The 17,166-nt window shown below is 43.6% G+C and overlaps 1 protein-coding gene across 1 annotated transcript; it reads left to right on the plus strand.

The window, feature by feature from the left end:
- The first annotated feature begins 1,739 nt into the window (after positions 1 to 1,739).
- Positions 1,740 to 14,097, plus strand: MINAR1 (membrane integral NOTCH2 associated receptor 1). The gene is made up of 3 exons (XM_023193396.2): positions 1,740 to 4,085; positions 8,707 to 8,961; positions 13,900 to 14,097. Exons 1-3 carry the CDS (start codon positions 1,788 to 1,790, stop codon positions 14,095 to 14,097), a joined length of 2,751 nt encoding a protein of 916 aa, XP_023049164.1. The 5' UTR covers positions 1,740 to 1,787.
- Positions 14,098 to 17,166: the final 3,069 nt, after the last annotated feature.

The following is a 17,166-nucleotide window of genomic DNA, read 5'->3' on the forward strand; positions in this document are numbered from 1 at the left end:
GCTAAAATTTAATCCAAAGAAAATATACCATTCCCCTAGAAAATCGGTTGGATACATGTGGACTGTGTTAGCTTTAAAATCAATAAATCAGTTATCAAAATACTAATTTTCTAAGCAGTATGCGACCAGGGAAATGAACTCATTGTGTAATTTGACGTGTCTCTGTAAGTCTTAGAACCTGTATCTATGTTTATCAACCAAGGCTTCACCTTCTGTAATGAAATTTTGTTAAATGTTTGCTTTAGTATTTTTAATTTGCCCATCCAAGATCTGTTAATGTACTGCTTTTGTTCAATTTCAAAGTAAAGTTTATTATTGTTTGGTGCTTACAAAATAACAAATGCTCATTGTAAAGAATTTTAGAAAAGATGGGAAATGATAAAAAAAAAAAAAACTATAAAAATAACAGTGGTTGAACAGAAAAGGGTGTGAGGGAACTTTCTGGGGCAATGGGAACATTTTAGTTCTTTATAGGGGCTTCGGTTTCTACACAGGCATACATAGTTGTTGAAACTTCAGCCAATGTACCCTTAAGATTTGTGCACTTCATTGTATGTACATTTTATATTAAAAGAAAATCTGTGAACAATTATTGAACTTGGGTTAATGATATATATGATGAAGTAAGTGAATTAAAAAAAAAAAAGAAAGCTTGATGATGAAAAAAAGAAAGATCATATGGATAGATATGTAATAAAGCAAATAAAGTAAAATATTAATGGAGAATCCAGATGTTGGGTATATTAGTGTTCACTATAAAATTCTTTCAACTTTGCTGTATATTTGATAACTTACATAATAAAGTATTAGGGAAGAGAGATTACTAATTCAGAAAAAAATCCATATTTACAATCTAAACTTAACTACTATTAGCATCTTAGTACACATTATTTTCTTTCATTTTTGTTTTCAAGAATGCATAATTTTATACAATTATGATCTTATACAGACTTATTTTCGTATTTTTTCACTCCATATTATATCATAGTTTTGTTATGGAAAATCTTCATTATGTAATTTCTAAATTGAGTTATTATTTATGTACAGTAAAACTTACACTTTCTAGTTTAGAGTCCTGTGCGTTTTGACAAATGCCTACAGTCATGTAACCACCACCACAACCAGGATGTAGAACAATTATATCATTTAGAAAAACTTCTCTGTGCCCCTTTGAGGTACACCCCCCTCTTCCCATCCTCACATCCAGCCCTTGGCAACTACTGATCTGTCTTCTAGAATGTCATTAAGATGGAATCATTCAGTGGAGGATGTGCCTTCTGACTCTGGCTTCTTCCACCCACACACAATAGATTCGAGATTCATCCATGTCCTTGCATGTACTAGTGGTTTATTCTTTTTTGCTGATGAGTAGTATTCCATTGTAAGAATGTACATTAATGTAGTTTTAATGTTTGTAAAAATTTATGGTGTATCATAACATGTTTAAGTATTCACCTATTTGGATATTTAAGATGTTTTGCTTTCTCATTATTATAAGTGCCATCATAGTGAACACCTTTAAACATAATTGTTATCATCAATCATTAAGGTAGATTCCCAGGAAGGGAATTACTAAATCAAATGTTACGAATATTTTTACTGTCCTTACTACATTTTTAATCATTAAAATGTTTTTCTTTGTATTTCTTTATACGGTTTATAAGAAGCTTGACTTCAAACTCCACTGGTGTTTATAATCCTCTTTTCCTCCTCTCTTTCTCAATATTGCCACCACAGAACTGACCTGAAGTTTCAGTGTAGTCAGCGAGCTTTTCAAGTAATAAATCATGGAGACCAATCAGGAAACTTCCCTCTTCTTGGTGAAGATCTTGGAGGAACTGGACAGCAAGCAAAATACCGTTTCTTATCAGGACCTGTGCAAATCTCTCTGTGCCCGGTTCGATCTGTCGCAGCTTGCCAAACTGAGAAGTGTGCTCTTCTACACGGCTTGTCTCGATCCCAATTTTCCAGCCACTCTATTCAAAGACAAGATGAAATGCACTGTGAATAACCAGCAATCAAAGAAAATCATGGTGGCAGCAGATATTGTGACGATATTCAACCTCATCCAAATGAATGGCGGGGCAGCCAAGGAGAAGCTGCCTAGGGGTCTCCAGAAGGTGCGCAAGAAGGAGGCGTCCTTTGAATCATGCAGGTCGGATACAGAGATCTGCAATGCAGCCGAGTGTGAGCCCCTGAACTGTGAGCTGAGTGAGAGGTCTTTCAGCCGGGGCTACCCCACCAGGCAGTCATCCAAGTGCCGGAAGATGGACTGTAAGGACTGCCCGCAGTTTGTCCCTGCCTCTGAGCCTAACTTCCTGTTGGGAGTTAGCAAAGAGGTGAAAAGCCGTGCTGCTTCCCTGGACAGGCTGCAGGCCCTGGCCCCGTACTCTGTGACCAGCCCTCAGCCCTGTGAGATGCAGAGGACCTACTTCCCCATGAACATAGAAAATGAGTCCATTTCAGACCAGGACTCCCTGCCCATCAACCAGAGCATCAAGGAAACCTTCATTTCCAATGAGGAGCCATTTGTGGTTCAGTCCTGTGTCCAGAAAAGGAATATCTTTAAAGAGGATTTTCACAATTTGATGGCGGTGTCCCCCAGTTTGGTTGGCCCCGTCAGCAAAGCAGAGAATGAGCACAGGGAGCCCCAGAGTCAAAAGGAGCCCCACAAGCCACCCTTCTTCAACCACAGCTTTGAAATGCCCTATAACAGCCAGTACCTGAATCCGGTGTATTCCCCGGTTCCTGACAAAAGGCGAGCAAAGCATGAAAGCTTAGATGACCTTCAAGCCTCTACGTATTTTGGGCCCACTCCAGTGATGGGAACCCAAGAAGCCAGGCGCTATCCAGGGAGACCCAACAAGCAGACTCCCTGGCCAGCCAAAAGCTGGAGCCTAAACACGGAGGAAGTTCCTGACTTTGAACGGTCCTTTTTCAATAGAAATCCCTCTGAGGAGAGGCTACGCTATCCAAATGCCAGTAGCCAGACTCCCAATTTCCCAGCCCCAGACAGGCGCCCGACTTACCTCCCGCCAAAGGATCAACAGCCAATTCTCCCCATTGCTTATGCGGCAAAACCAAACGGGCTCAAATCTAAAGAGATATCCTCCCCTGTTGACTTGGGGAAGCATGAACCAATCAAAAAGTTTAAAGACAAGAGCATTAACTGCACCAGTGGGCAGCTCAGCTCAGATACCAGTAGCGTGGGCACCCAGACTGAGCACGTGCTGGAGCCCAAGAAATGCAGAGACCTGTGCACCTCCAGTCAGGGCAAGTACAGTGACAGGCACACCATGAAGCACTCAGACGATGACTCAGAAATTGTCAGCGATGACATCAGTGACATTTTCCGATTTCTTGATGACATGAGCATCAGTGGCTCCACAGGAGTGATACAGTCGTCCTGCTACAACAGCACAGGGTCCTTGTCTCAGCTCCATAAGTCAGACTGCGATAGTTCCCCCGAGCACAACTTAACCAAAATTGCCAATGGGGTCCCCAACAGCAAGGGAGACAAGGGTAACCGGCTTGAAAACACCCACCACTCGGAAGAAGAACTGAAGACCAGTGTGTGCAAACTGGTGCTCAGGATCGGCGAAATCGAACGGAAGCTGGAATCCCTGTCGGGTGTTCGTGAGGAAATCTCCCAGGTCTTGGGCAAACTAAATAAATTGGACCAGAAAATGCAACAGCCTGAGAAGGCGAGTGTCCAGATAGATCTGAACTCCTTGACAAGCGAGGTTCCGTCTGATGACAGTGCCTCTCCCCGGATGTTCCGTGCACACAGTGGCTCCCATGGACCAAAACTGGAGAACAACCCTGACTGGTGCTGCTCTGATGCTAGTGGGAGCAACAGCGAGAGCCTGCGGGTCAAGGCCTTAAAAAAAAGCCTCTTCACCAGGCCATCCTCTAGATCCCTAACAGAGGAGAACAGTGCCACGGAGTCCAAAATTGCCAGCATCTCCAACTCGCCCAGAGACTGGCGCACCATCACTTACACCAACCGTGTGGGCCTCAATGAGGAGGAGATAAAAGACACAGGCCCAGGAGATAATAAAGACTGGCATCGGAAATCAAAAGAGGTAATTTAAATTTAAGTTCACAAAATCAGGCACCAGCTTCATCATAGCCCTGGCACATTTCAAAGCCTTGAACATGGCATTAAACAGGCAAGAGGCCTGTCCTCTGTGTGCCAATTATCCTTCCAGGTTTGGCAGGCTTTTCACATTGGAATAGAGAGGACAACATAGGCAGGTCGTGTGTTCCACCAGGTTGTCGTCAGCTAGGAGGAGCACATGCTGTGATGTTGCCGACAGCAGGACGTAGGGTTGGGATTCATGGGACAGGTGGTGTGAGAACAGATTTTCATAGAATGAGGAATGTGTCAGCCCAGGCAAGCATCACCAAGGGTATCTTCCTGTCCTTTCTGAAATAGCAGGATGCAGGTCGGGTACACGAGGGAAAATGCTGAAAAGGGTGCTAGCTAATACATCCCTTTCATGGACTTCATTGCATGTGTGATGTTCCTTTTTAAGCATGAGTTTTTCATTATAAAATAAATTGATGGTTAGGAAGTAAAATGATAACTAGGATCATGAGGTCAGGAGTTCGAGACCAGCCTGGCCAATATGTTGAAACCCCATCTCTACTAAAAATGTAAAAAAGTTAGCTGGGTGTGGTGACACAAGCCTGTAGTCCCAGCTACTCAGGAGGCCGAGGCAGGAGAATTGCTTGAACCCAGGAGGCGGAGGTTGCAGTGAGCTGAGATCACGCATTGCACTCCAGCCTGGGCAATTTTTGAGACTCTGTCTCAAAAAAAGACAGCAATTCTTAATCTGGTGTCTTCTTTTCCTTTTTAGTTTTTTTCTCTACACTGTTGCTTGTTGGAGGCTCTTTCACATAAGCTCAGTTCTTTTGCATGTTTATAGCAGACTTCACTTCCTCAGTCCTAGAATCATTGTGTACACATATACTTGAATCCTTTCTTTCTCTCCCCCCCTGCAGTACAGATGATTTGTTTCTGTGGGACCTGTGGCCGATCCTGTTCATTCTAACTGGGTTATAGTGACCCCTTTCTGGCCAAGGTGATACAACTTCAGTGTGTTGCTTATCTCCATTCCATGTCCTGCTTCTAGAAGGTCAGTGGACAGACAAGTCCCTGCTCCTGAGGTCTCCAAGGACTGTGTTGTCAGAGAGTGACAGTGGTGTGGGCTACAGACATTCAAAGCCAGGGAGGAGGCTGAGCTCCTTAAATGGTGCTGAAAAGGAAAAGCTTGGAAAACTGGATTTTAAGGAAATGTTCAGTGTCCAAAGAGGGGAGGGAGTAGAAGAAGCCTTTTTTTTTCCTGATTTTAAAGAAACCTCTGGTGTCTGCTGGTTACCACTCTGCCCTTATGGAGCGGCTTGCCACGTTTGGTGCTGGAGAGGATCCAGAATTTGATATGTGCTGCCATGCTGGGCACAAGACACCCACGTCCAGTCCTCTGCTCAGGTTCTATTGTCACTGTCTCTTAGCTGCCAGGGTCTGGCCAGGTTTCTGGTGCTTTGGTTGAACAGTGACCATTTAGAGAACTCAAATGGTTAGGTGCTTCTATAGAAATATCAGGTTAAACTGAACTAGCCATGCCTCCCATCTATCAAATGTCAAAGCTTCACAAAGCCAGCAGGAATGAGCAGTCACAAGCTTGAGTCAGATCCGCTCGATAGGCCTAACACAAAGTTGCTAATGCTGGGGATGCATTCTCTTTATTTTGTCCCCTTCTGCAACCTCATTTCTCCTTCCTGGCTTGTGGCTCTCACCAACTTTGAGGTGGTGATTCCCATGGTAGTGACCAGACCCAGCCCGCCTTTGGAGCTTTGGTTGCATATGTCAAACTGCTAAAGGCCAGTTTCCCTAAATGTCTTGTCTACATGTCAAAATCTACAGTTCCCAAAGCAGGCTTTTCTGTTCCTTTAAAACCAGTGTTCCCTCTCACTATTTCCATTCTGGGAGAGGTGAGCATGGGGTCAGCATAGTAGCAATCCTCCAAACTGAAGAAGCCCCTTTGGTCGCTCTTCTTGGGCTCACTTTGTCCAGCATAGCTACCAGACCCTATGGATTTGCGTTCTGTCATGTCTCTTGCAACTCTGCCTTCTTTTCCATTTACACTTCTACCTTGAGTCAAGGCTCTTCCCCTACTGGGGATGCTTGGGCACATTCTCCACCTTCCATCTCATCTCATGAGCCACTGCTGCATTCACTTTCCTAAAATGCCACTTTCTGTGGTTGCACAGGGTCCCCTATTCCCCACTCTTCTCTGACTCTCCTTTGCCTCCGCAAAGAGTTGCAAACTTCTTAGTCAGGCCTTCACAACCCTATGAATTTCATGTACCTTTTCTCAACCAGAAGGCTCTGTTATACCTTGACTGGACCCTGCTCTACCTTGATGAGTCTTCCTGTTTTTCCTCAAAATAGCCATGCTCATTTATTTGGTCACCCATTCAGTAAACACTAATTGAGCACCTATGATGGCCAGGTCCTATTTCACTGTCAAATTTTTCTTCACATGAATCCTCCACCAAGACTCTCTGGTCCACCTCCCCCGTACTGATCTAAGTCCTATGTTCCCCTCGAGGCCCCTTACTTCATAAGTCTCTGTAAGCTTTCCTAGGGCTTATTGCTGGTCTCCAGCCCTTACTCCTGTTTGTTCAGACATAGTGGATGCAAACTTTTTTTGAAAATACGTATTATGTATATATATTGACTGCCCAGTATGAACACAAACTCAGTGATACAAACAGGCATGGGCAGCAATGAAACTTTCCATCTTAGAAGTGAAAACAGTTTCAAATCCTGGCTCTGCCTCTTACCAGCTGTCTGACGTTGGGTCAGTCTCTTAACCTCTCTGACCTGAGTTTCCACATCCATACTAGGGATAATAATAGTTACAACCTCAGAATTTTAATGAGAAGATGAAATGAAGACAATGCATGTTTAGCACTGAGCAGAGTGGTGGACACATAGCCCTTGGTTAATTGCAATTATGCCTGCAATGGCTGCCATCATAGTTATTATTATCACCACCTACCCTTCCTCCCAGCTTGGTGCAGACTCTGCGTGTAATAGGAGCTCTCTGAGTGTTGGGTGGTGGTGATGAGCAAAAACTGGTGAAGTCTCTTAGAAGATACTTGGCTTTGATGAGTTAGAAAATAAGGGGGAACCTCATTTTCTTGTGTGGATTTATCCTGTGTTCTCTGTGTCAGTGTCAGCAGTCTTGATGGTCTGGAATAGCCAAATGTTATGCTCTATTTGGGTAAAAGCCAATGGGTTGGGTAGGTGGAGATGTGTTTCCAGTCCCCATGCAGGTGTAGGATGCACATACTCACACAGGTACACACATACACCACGTGTGCTTCCAACCCCTATGCAAATGTATGACCCACACACTCACACACATACACACATACACCACGTGTGCTTCCAGCCCCCATGCAGGTGTATGATCCACACACACACATACACACACACACCACGTGTGCTTCCAGCCCCTATGCAAGTGTATAAGCCACACAGTCACACACATACACCACATGTGCCCACCACGTTCTTGCACATCAACTCTCATCGCATCACACCTAAACATTCTCCTTCTCTTCCTTCTGTACACACACCTTGACTCACATTCTTCTTTTTTCCTTTTTCTCTTGCTATTACTGAGATACACAACTTCTTTGCTCTCTGTTCCATATACATGACTACATATAATTGGCCTCTAACCCTTTGATGAATATTCATGGAGTGTCTTCTACTTGGTGGTATTATCTTGCTGGAGAAGGGGATTAAAAGGTGAACAAAATGATCCCTTGCCTTCAAGGAACTCATAGTTTAGCAGAGGAGCCAGACGGGCAAACAAGTGGTTATAGTTCAAAGGCACAAATGCTGGCCAAGGGTCTGGACATAGTCCTAAGAGGTCACAGAAATGAGCACTGACCTAGTCTTAGGACAGGTATACTGAGAGCAGAAACCTTTGGGTTGCATTTCAGTGACTCAGAATATAAACGATTGCCACCTGTTTTAGGCACGTTCCTACCTCCACACTGCTGCCCAGACTGCTCTCTTATTCTGAAGGCCATATCCCTTCTGACAGGGGCCCATCTGCTGTCTGGGAAAATCAGTAGAGGCTCTCAACACGTGCTTTCTGACTCAGCTTCTTCCTTCCAAAGAAGCAGTGTAGCATCAGGGTTTTCAACGAGTTCCTTGAGGAAAGGACCCGTATCTTTTACTCATCTGTACCCCTTGCAAAACGGTAAAAGAAAGAGGGGGCATTAATATCAGTAGTTAAAGACTCTCTAAAGCCAGATGATCAGGTTTAAATCCTAGCTCCACCCCTTACTAGCTGTGTGCCTGGGGCAAGTTACTGAGTCTGGGCTCCGTTTTCCTACCTGTACGATGGGGATTCGCAATGGTAATGATGGCGTAAAGATTCCATTAAATAACCTTTTTCTGGCACAGAAATGTTAGTTTATATTCGTAACATTATGATCATAAGCTTTTCCTAGACAATTTCCCCCAACATGGCTATGTTTTCACACTTTCGATTTGCTTGGAAGTAACTGTACTTTGCTACCTGGATGTCTACAGGAAAGCTGCTGGCTGCTCAATTGCACTGTGAAATCCAAGGGCATCTTTGCCACTTGTCTGGACTTCTTTGTGCCCCTCTGCAGGCAGACAGGCAGTACGACATTCCCCCACAGCACCGACTGCCCAAGCAGCCCAAAGACGGCTTCCTGGTGGAGCAGGTGTTCAGCCCTCACCCCTACCCTGCCTCCCTCAAGGCCCACATGAAGAGCAACCCACTGTACACAGACATGCGGCTGACCGAGTTGGCCGAGGTGAAGCGGGGCCAAACTTCTTGGACCATTGAGGAGTATGCACGGAATGCGAGCGACAAGGGCAAGCTGACAGCCCTGGACCTGCAGGTGAGCCTCTCACTGTCCCTGGGTGGGGGGAAGCCTATCTGTGCCCTGGCAAATGCAGGAATGGATCACGGACGGCTTAGACCAACCAGCCCACTTCCACACCCTCCAACTCCCTGGGCCCCCAACATGGCAGAAGAGACTTTTAACAAGGGGATCATTATTTTGCTTATTTGTAAACATTTAGCGGTAGGAATGCTTGATTTATTTATGTATTTTTTTATCGGCCATCTGATTTGCTAACGATGCATTTACGACTCTGTACCAAGTGCAGATTCTAATATTTGCTCACAAGACCTGAGCCAAACTGTTTAATGAAATACAAGCTGATTTCTCCTTCCATATGTAGCACGTGGGATAAGCATATTTGTGGGAGCCAAGCTATGGATTATGTTTCCATACGGAGCAGCCCCAGGTAAGAGCCATCCCCAGAAGCTCTGTGAATGCAGTTGTGGCTGGAGGGCATGTTTTTTGTTCACCCACAGGCAGGGCTGGGTTTTGGCCACATTTTTATTTTGGTGGGCAGCTCTGCCTGGTTCCATTCACACTGGGTTGATCTATGTCTCCAGATCACCACAGGAACAAAGGAAGCACCCTGTCCCCAACTGTGCACTTAGCTTTGTAAGCAGCCAGGCCATAGCACCAGGGGTGCCCGTTCCGCCCAGGCCCCGGAATGACCATGCACGTGAAGCACAGTTGGTGAGAGCTGCCTGTGGAGATCAGTATGGCAAGGCTTCCCTGAAGTGGCCTTGCTCTAGAACAAAGAGAGCTGTGGGAGGTACAGTGTGGTGGAGAGAAAAGACCATGTTCTGGCAGCACTGGGTTTTCATCCCGGACTCCTTCGCTGTGTGGCCAGAAGCATTCACTCCATCTGATTGAGGTTCAGCCCCTCCACCTGTTAAATGGACATAATAATATCGAGCTTGTGAGTCATTGTAAGAATTAAAAATAATATATTTAAAGTACCTGGCATCAAGTAGGCACTGAAAAAGAAGGCCCTTGGGGGCTGGTCAATGACGCTGAAAAATCAACTTTGCATAGTGCTTTCTACAGTCTCTCAGTCCCAGGCACAGTGGCCTGTGAGGCAGGAATTGTTATGACCATCTTCAGTTTACAAATGAGGAAATCAAGGCCCCGGGAAGCTCAATAATTTGCCCCAGGTCAGACAAGTCTAAATTCATACTGGACCATCTGGCAATAAGTCTCATGTTCTTTCTCTTCTACAACTTCCTTGCCATTTCATTTTGCTATTGTTAAGAGTTTAGTGGAGTTTTATGTTGTTAAAAGAAAAATGATTGCAATGACATTTGTTTGTCTTGGGCCCTAAATGACAGCAATTATGGGAAGGGGCAGCCCTGGCCAGACCCTGACAGTGAGTGTTGTAGGGGCATCAGGAGCAACCCTGAGCCCCTCCTCAACCCTCTTACCTCATGCATTTTACATTCCCACTTGTACTGCACACCCCTTGACCCTTCAGGTCAATCCCTCTTCTGTCAACTTCCTGTGGGCAAGGAGGCTAGAGAGAGATTTGATTCTCCCTCCAGTAGGTCCCTGTGCAGCTCTGCTATGGGCGTCATACCTCGATCTGTGGGAATTAGAATACCAAGAGCAGCTGGGGGTCAGAAAGGACCTGGAGGTGTGAATGGCTCAAGCAACGGAATAATCAGTATTTCACCAGTATCACTGGATGACTTTGAAAGAGTTTGATTAATTAGGTGAGTCGTAGACTGAGAAACATCTTTGCAAAGCTTGCAGGGAGGGAGCTGGAAGATTTTCCCCCTACAGATATGTGAGCTTTTAGTGCACCAATGTTTATAAGCATAAAGATAAAATTATAAAAATTAAAAACAGATATTTGGATTATAGAGCTTTAGGTGACATTACTTAAAAGTGCAAAGGAGAGAGTGTCCAGTTGCATAAAATATGAGGAAGTAGAGAGTTCAATAGCTGTATGGGGGTGTTTACAGCAAAAAAGAGCCAACCTTGAGAGCTTGGTGAAGGCAGCAAGTACCACCTTTTTTCTTTTCATCTCTTTGCAGATACTCGGGTACAGTCTTAGGGCAGTGTTGGTGTCTGGACAATCTTCCCGGAGCTCCTTTGTGTTGAGATGTACATTCGCCATCAGTGATTCCCACTTGAGGGCATAGGCAAAGGTGCAAACCCTGTTCTTCTTTCCAGTGTTTGCCAGGGCTAATTAATAACTGCATACATTCGCCTGTGTCCCTTGAAACCTCAGTATTACCTCTCTTCTACCTGATGCGATTACAGCTTAGAGTTATTGAAAAAACTAATTAAAAATAGTTTATTCCACACACTGAATCCCAGCCCATAATAGTGTATATAGCTATGAAAGGAAGCCAGTTTCCTTCTGTCTGAGCCGGAGGGAATAAAGCACAAAATCTGATGTGTTATTTACACACTGTTTGGCTTCTGGGCCAGCCCTAGGATGACTGAGAAGAGCAGGTTGTTTTACCCATAGTGTGCTGAGCCTGACTTCCAGGTGCCAGGGTATGGAGGGCTGCTGGTCTGACCCTCCACCAGCTCCCAGCCTTTAGGGGCACATTACGCACTTCTGCAGACCAGTCTTCCAGCAAAATATGCCCATCTTGGGTCCATCTCTCCTTTCTTTACTGTCTATTAAATTGCTGAAGGGCTTTCATGTTTTCATACCAAGGACAGCAGACTGGTCCCAAGGGCCTGTGGCAGGCAGAGCTTTGGCGGCTCAAGCAGGAGGAGGAGGCGGTCCAACAGTCAGGGCTCGGCAGTAGTGGAACTGCTCTGGGAAGCTCAGGGAAGAGACTCCTGGGGTTCTAGCAGAGGATGCTGTAGCAGGAGTTTCTTGCAAAGGCTGAAGGGTTGGACAGAGCACTCTGTACAATAAGGACTTTTCCCACATTGAGAGTGTCTTGGTTTCTATTTTGGGTGCCCTGAGTGTCCAGGACCACCTTCCAGCCTTCCACGTAACTTGAGAAATTAAATAGCAGTCTCTCAACATTTTGCCTTGGTGAGGGAAGGGACCAGGAAGATTTTCTGTGATGCCTAGATCCCCTTCTCTTTCCATTTTACAGTGTCGTATAGCATGTCTTAGAACAGGGGCTGGCAAACTTTCTTTGTAAAGGACCAGATAGTAAATCCTTTAGGCCTTGTGGGCCTTGTAATCTCTCACAACTGCTCAACTCGGCCATTGTAGCACGAAAACAGCTATAGACAATTTGGAAACAAATAGGAGTGGTTGTGTTTCCATAAATCTTTATTTTTGGACACTGAGATTTGCATTTCATATAATTTTCGCTTGTCATAAAATATTATTTTGATTTTTTGTCAACCATTTAAAAATGGAAAAAATCACTCTTAGTTCAAGGGTTGTAAAAAGACAGGTGGCAGGTGAGATATGGCCTGCAGGCCATAGTGTGCCTAGCTGTGTGCTAGATGACTATGAGCAACAGGTAGATAATCAAGCCTGGGGGGGCAGGGCCTGCGGGTTGTCAGTGTCCTGGCAGCAGGCTGGTGGCGTGCTCAAAGGGGTAGTTAAGGAGGGGACTCTTTACAATAGCTGGTGAAGCACCCAGAGACCAGCACCGGTAGGAAGCTGTTGCCACCCTTGGATCTGAAGGGCCAAGGGAAAGGGGCTGTTTCTGAAATTCACTGAGACCCACAGCTCTGACAGCAGGTGTCCAATAGGAGCTGGGCCACTGACAAACTGCAGCCCAGCCAGGAGGGAGCTGGGGGAATAAATACCTCAATCTCTCTTTCTTCTTGTCTTCATTGGTTGAAACCCCATAGGAGCTTGAAGGCAGGGAAGTCCCCATGATGTGTCCATGTAGTTTATATTCCTAGGGGCACAGAGCAAGATGGAAAAAAAACAGAATGAATCTAGAAGGTCAGGCAGAGAATTACTAGCATGCATTAGAATCATCACTATTCCATCAATAAATGGTACAACTGAGTTTTTTAAAACTTTGAAAGGTTTGTTTTTCGGGCCTGTGTTTGTATATGTGTATGAATAATTTTTAATGTGCCCATGTTTATGAGCATAAAACAATCTAAGAAAATCTTCAAAATAGATATTTTGTTTGCATTTCAAAGACTTAAATGGCCTAACTTGGAATTGCAATGTGTTGTTGCTTTTATGTGACATATTATTAAATGCTTGCCATAAAATGAGAACACTGCCTTTCTTCATGGAAATAGATTTTAACTGTCAACGTGGAATAGGATTCACAGGCAATACAGGTTAAATATGGTATTTCTCCTGATGACAGTTGATTAATCTTGGGGAGATCAGCAGACAGATGTCAGTGGGGGCTCTCTCTTGGGGGAAGCTGTACCAAGTCTGGATCCATTGCCAAGGCAGGTCTGGGGTGGGAACAGTCTGCTATGGGGTCAGTAGACCTTGACTTTGAGCAGTGGCATGACCTGCTCAGATAAATGGTTGAAGTTGAAATATTTTATATTTTGTTTGAACTGCTCATCTTGGAGGTTCCTTTGATTTTTCAGTAGAAGCTTTTCAGAGTGCTATGATGGCCTTGTTTCAAGCAGATCTGTTCGTAGAGCCTGTTGGAAGAAAGCATTTTTCAGTGACTTTCCTTGTTTCCCTTGCAGAGGGGCCCGCCTGTTCTTGGTTGCATGCCCTTGAAGTTTAGAGTCTTGCTCATCTCAGCCCCATTTTGCTTGCTTACAGATGAAAGACCCTTGGGTTTCTCTGTGTCAAAACCAACACGACATTTTTAGTGAGGGAGGGGCCCATGCAATCTGTGATATGTGGGATGAGCCTGTGGTAGCCCGCCTCAGGCAAGGGGCTGGTGGGGCAGTGTTATGCAACACAGTCTCTAACTCCCAGCTGCAGACAACTTAAGTGTTTCAGGAGTGATGACTGTCAGGACGTCTTTGACCTGATTTCAAGTATTCACTGTATTTCTAACATCTTCTCTTTGCTTTTAGACACAAGAATCTTTAAACCCAAACAATTTAGAGTACTGGATGGAAGACATTTATACTCCAGGATACGATTCATTACTAAAACGTAAAGAAGCCGAATTCAGACGAGCCAAGGTCTGCAAGATAGCTGCTCTGATCGCTGCTGCGGCATGCACCGTCATCCTCGTTATTGTCGTGCCCATCTGCACAATGAAATCATGAGCTAAGAATGCAACCTTACGTACAGCTTGTGACTACCGATGTTGTCGTCTGTATTTTAGAATCTTGCAGCAGTGAGACAACAATTTATTGAAATAGAGATGAAATCATGGAGGCAGTTCTACAAATATTGAATGAGGTGGTTTTCAGAAAGTATCCTAATTCTAGGGAGAAATCTACCTACCTGTTAGCTTTGACTCAATTACACTCTGATGCATTTTTAGAAGTGCAATATCTTTTCCTACCAAAAGAACATAATGGACTATCAATAAATGCAAATTGAATATTCCAACCAAAAAAAAAAAAAAGGAAGATTAACTGGGTTCTTTCCATTTTGATGATGTTTCATGGTGGGAAATAAGTTATACAGAAGATATTTAATACATGCCTCTTTAGAAGAAACTAAGGGAAGTAGCAACATAAGAAGAAAAGAGGGTGGGTTCTCTTTTCCATAAAGTTCTTAGACCATTGCTGGTGAAGTAACAGGGTGTGCGTCCCTAAAGGGTATTACTTCTCTGTCGACTTTTATCAAGGGCTACTGACGTTTCATTCTTGCCCTTTTGTCATCAACAAGACAGAATGTCTGCATCACTGCAGATCTTCATGGAAACATTCTGGACCTTCTTCCTTGCACTTGGAGTAAGAAGGAGCTGGACTACCAAGTCAGGCGTGGAATGAAGTATGCTCAGACTGCATGATGGGCCAAGGTATTCAGGCCAGGAGACCTTCCCGTCCTCAATCCAAAGTGTAGGGGAGCTGCTTGCTAACGATGTAAGGTCAGTATTTGAAAATCATGGCCATTCCAAAGGATCTCCTGTTCTTGCTTTGGTGTGTGGCTCTATTCCTTGATTTTCTATCTCCTGGTGGTACCAGATGCTCTGCCTCTCATACATGAGTTGAAGAGTTTGGAACTTGTCCTTGTGCCTTGAAGAGTAGAGACAATGGCTAAACATTGACATTCTATCTGTAAACCATGGTTTTCATGCGCCACTAATATCTGCCATTTTCAATGGCTTTAAAAAGATTTTGAAAGCTTGTTCAATAATATAATAATAATAAAGGCACTGAGGTCTTCTCAGTTACCCCAACACCTACTGCAGAGTTTTGAATACTTGTCAGCAGTGCAAAAAATATTATCTATTTAACCACTTATCTATATGTCTATCTAAATACCTGATTTTAATTTATTGTCTTCTCTGTTAAATAACCCGAGAGCAAGGTTTCTTTAGTGTAAAAGAAGCTGTGTAATTTCATCCAAATTTGATCTGTCTCCACCTGCTGAATGGTGCTTTGCCAATAATGGAACAGAAAGAATCCCTATCAGCATCTGATTCCAGTGTGTTGTTACAGGTTAGAGAAAAAAAGGATTGACAGAAACTAGCTACCTTATATATATATTTTTGATAACAAGGTGGGATATAAATAGATTTTGGTAGCAAGTGTAATCACTCTGTATGGTATAATAAATTTCTAAAAGAGAGATTTGAGAGCATCTCAAGTTTTAAAGCAATAGGAGTCTAGCATCCATTCTGAAAAATCCCAAATAATGCTTAGCTTGCTGTGTCTAATTCTGTTGTTCACCATTAAGGGGTAGACAGTTAATTTTATTATGTTAACAAGTGAGGGGTGAATGTTTTCATCTGTAGTAAACCTTTATTTTTAGAAGTCTTCATGTTATCTATTTGTATTATCATGTTTATGTATGGATTTTCAATTTCAGTGGACTGAAAACTTAAGCCTTAGTATGAAAAACTAAGGATTTATAATTGAAAATGAAAAAAATATGTATATGTTACTATCTGTCATCAGAATTATACTCTTTGGTGCTCTGTTTTCAATGGGGCATATTACATAAGGTTGTTTCTTTCACCCCAAAGAGACTACTAGGTTACCACTCTGGGCATTGCCTTTCCACCTAATCCCTCAACCAGTAAGACTCTGTACCACATTCTAGCCCCACTATTCTCCTCTTTATCACAGATTAAGTGCCAGAGCATCAGAGATAGTAGCTCCCAACCTCTTGCTCTGGATTTGCAGAAGAATGGAGATGTACTTACCCAGAATAAGAAAAATCTAGTCAAATCCACCCTAAATCTTCCTTTTGACAGGTGGGACCATAGAGGCTGGACCAAACCACTTTTTCCACTGCCCTTGGTGGAATCTATTCCTAGTGGACCCCATCTGGGCATATCCCTAGCTACCTTGGGAGGGCATGACTATAAGTCACACCTCAGGCTTGAAAATGAAAGGATTCTGTAGAATATTCTTCTATACTTTCCATAGCTGGAGAGGTAGTCAGAGAAATTCAGTCTTGCTCTGAGTCCAGAGTAGCTTTAAGGAGCTTTAAAATTCAACTCAACATTGTTGTCGAATAATGGCAACATCTAGACCTGGTAATAATCCAGGAAATTGGACAATGGAGGCCAAAAGTAAGGTGGGTTTCTCTGGAAAGGGGTCACCCTCAGCCTGATAATACCAAATCTGATGTTGAGGTTATGAATCATTACCATGGCTTGGAGCTACTGGATGCTTGGGGTCTTGGGATAGATAGAAGGTAAAGTTCACAGTTGGAGCCTTTCTTGCCATTGACCCGAAGCTCACCCCAGCCTTCCTTCCCTGACCCTGAGACTCACCCTATCTCCTCTATTCCGTGAGTTTGCAGAATGAACAAGACAGAGTTTGGCTAGGAGGAAACATCTATCCATCCCTCTAATCTTTGCCCATCACCTCCTGTTGCAATGAGCTCCCCAGAGGTGACATACGGACGGGCCTCTCTACTGTACTGGGTGCCATCTCCCACCATACTCTGGCATTTTTATATAAAGGGTAATTTCTTTGAGTCTAAAATTACATTATCAAAATTCACTTCGTTTTTCCTGCATTTTAAAAGTAATAAAATGTTATTATTTAAGAGATTAGTTTGAAATTAAATATCCTTAACCAATGATTAAATTCATAATCATTTCATCTTCTTTTTTTTCTCTTAAATATTTTATTCACTTTAGAACACATATAATTATGGAAATAATTTTAGAGGGTACAACCAAACCTACTCTTACAACTATTTTTTTT

Source organism: Piliocolobus tephrosceles, chromosome 6 (assembly GCF_002776525.5).
Source record: "Piliocolobus tephrosceles isolate RC106 chromosome 6, ASM277652v3, whole genome shotgun sequence".
NCBI lineage: Eukaryota > Metazoa > Chordata > Mammalia > Primates > Cercopithecidae > Piliocolobus > Piliocolobus tephrosceles.

Bases quoted from the DNA above. Each gene is read 5' to 3' on its own strand.
- MINAR1 (XM_023193396.2), top strand. From the start codon at position 1,788: ATGGAGACCAATCAGGAAACTTCCCTCTTCTTGGTGAAGATCTTGGAG. The intron at 4,086-8,706 runs GTAATTTAAATT...GCCCCTCTGCAG, and splicing joins GGCATCGGAAATCAAAAGAG to GCAGACAGGCAGTACGACAT. The intron at 8,962-13,899 runs GTGAGCCTCTCA...CTTTGCTTTTAG, and splicing joins TGACAGCCCTGGACCTGCAG to ACACAAGAATCTTTAAACCC.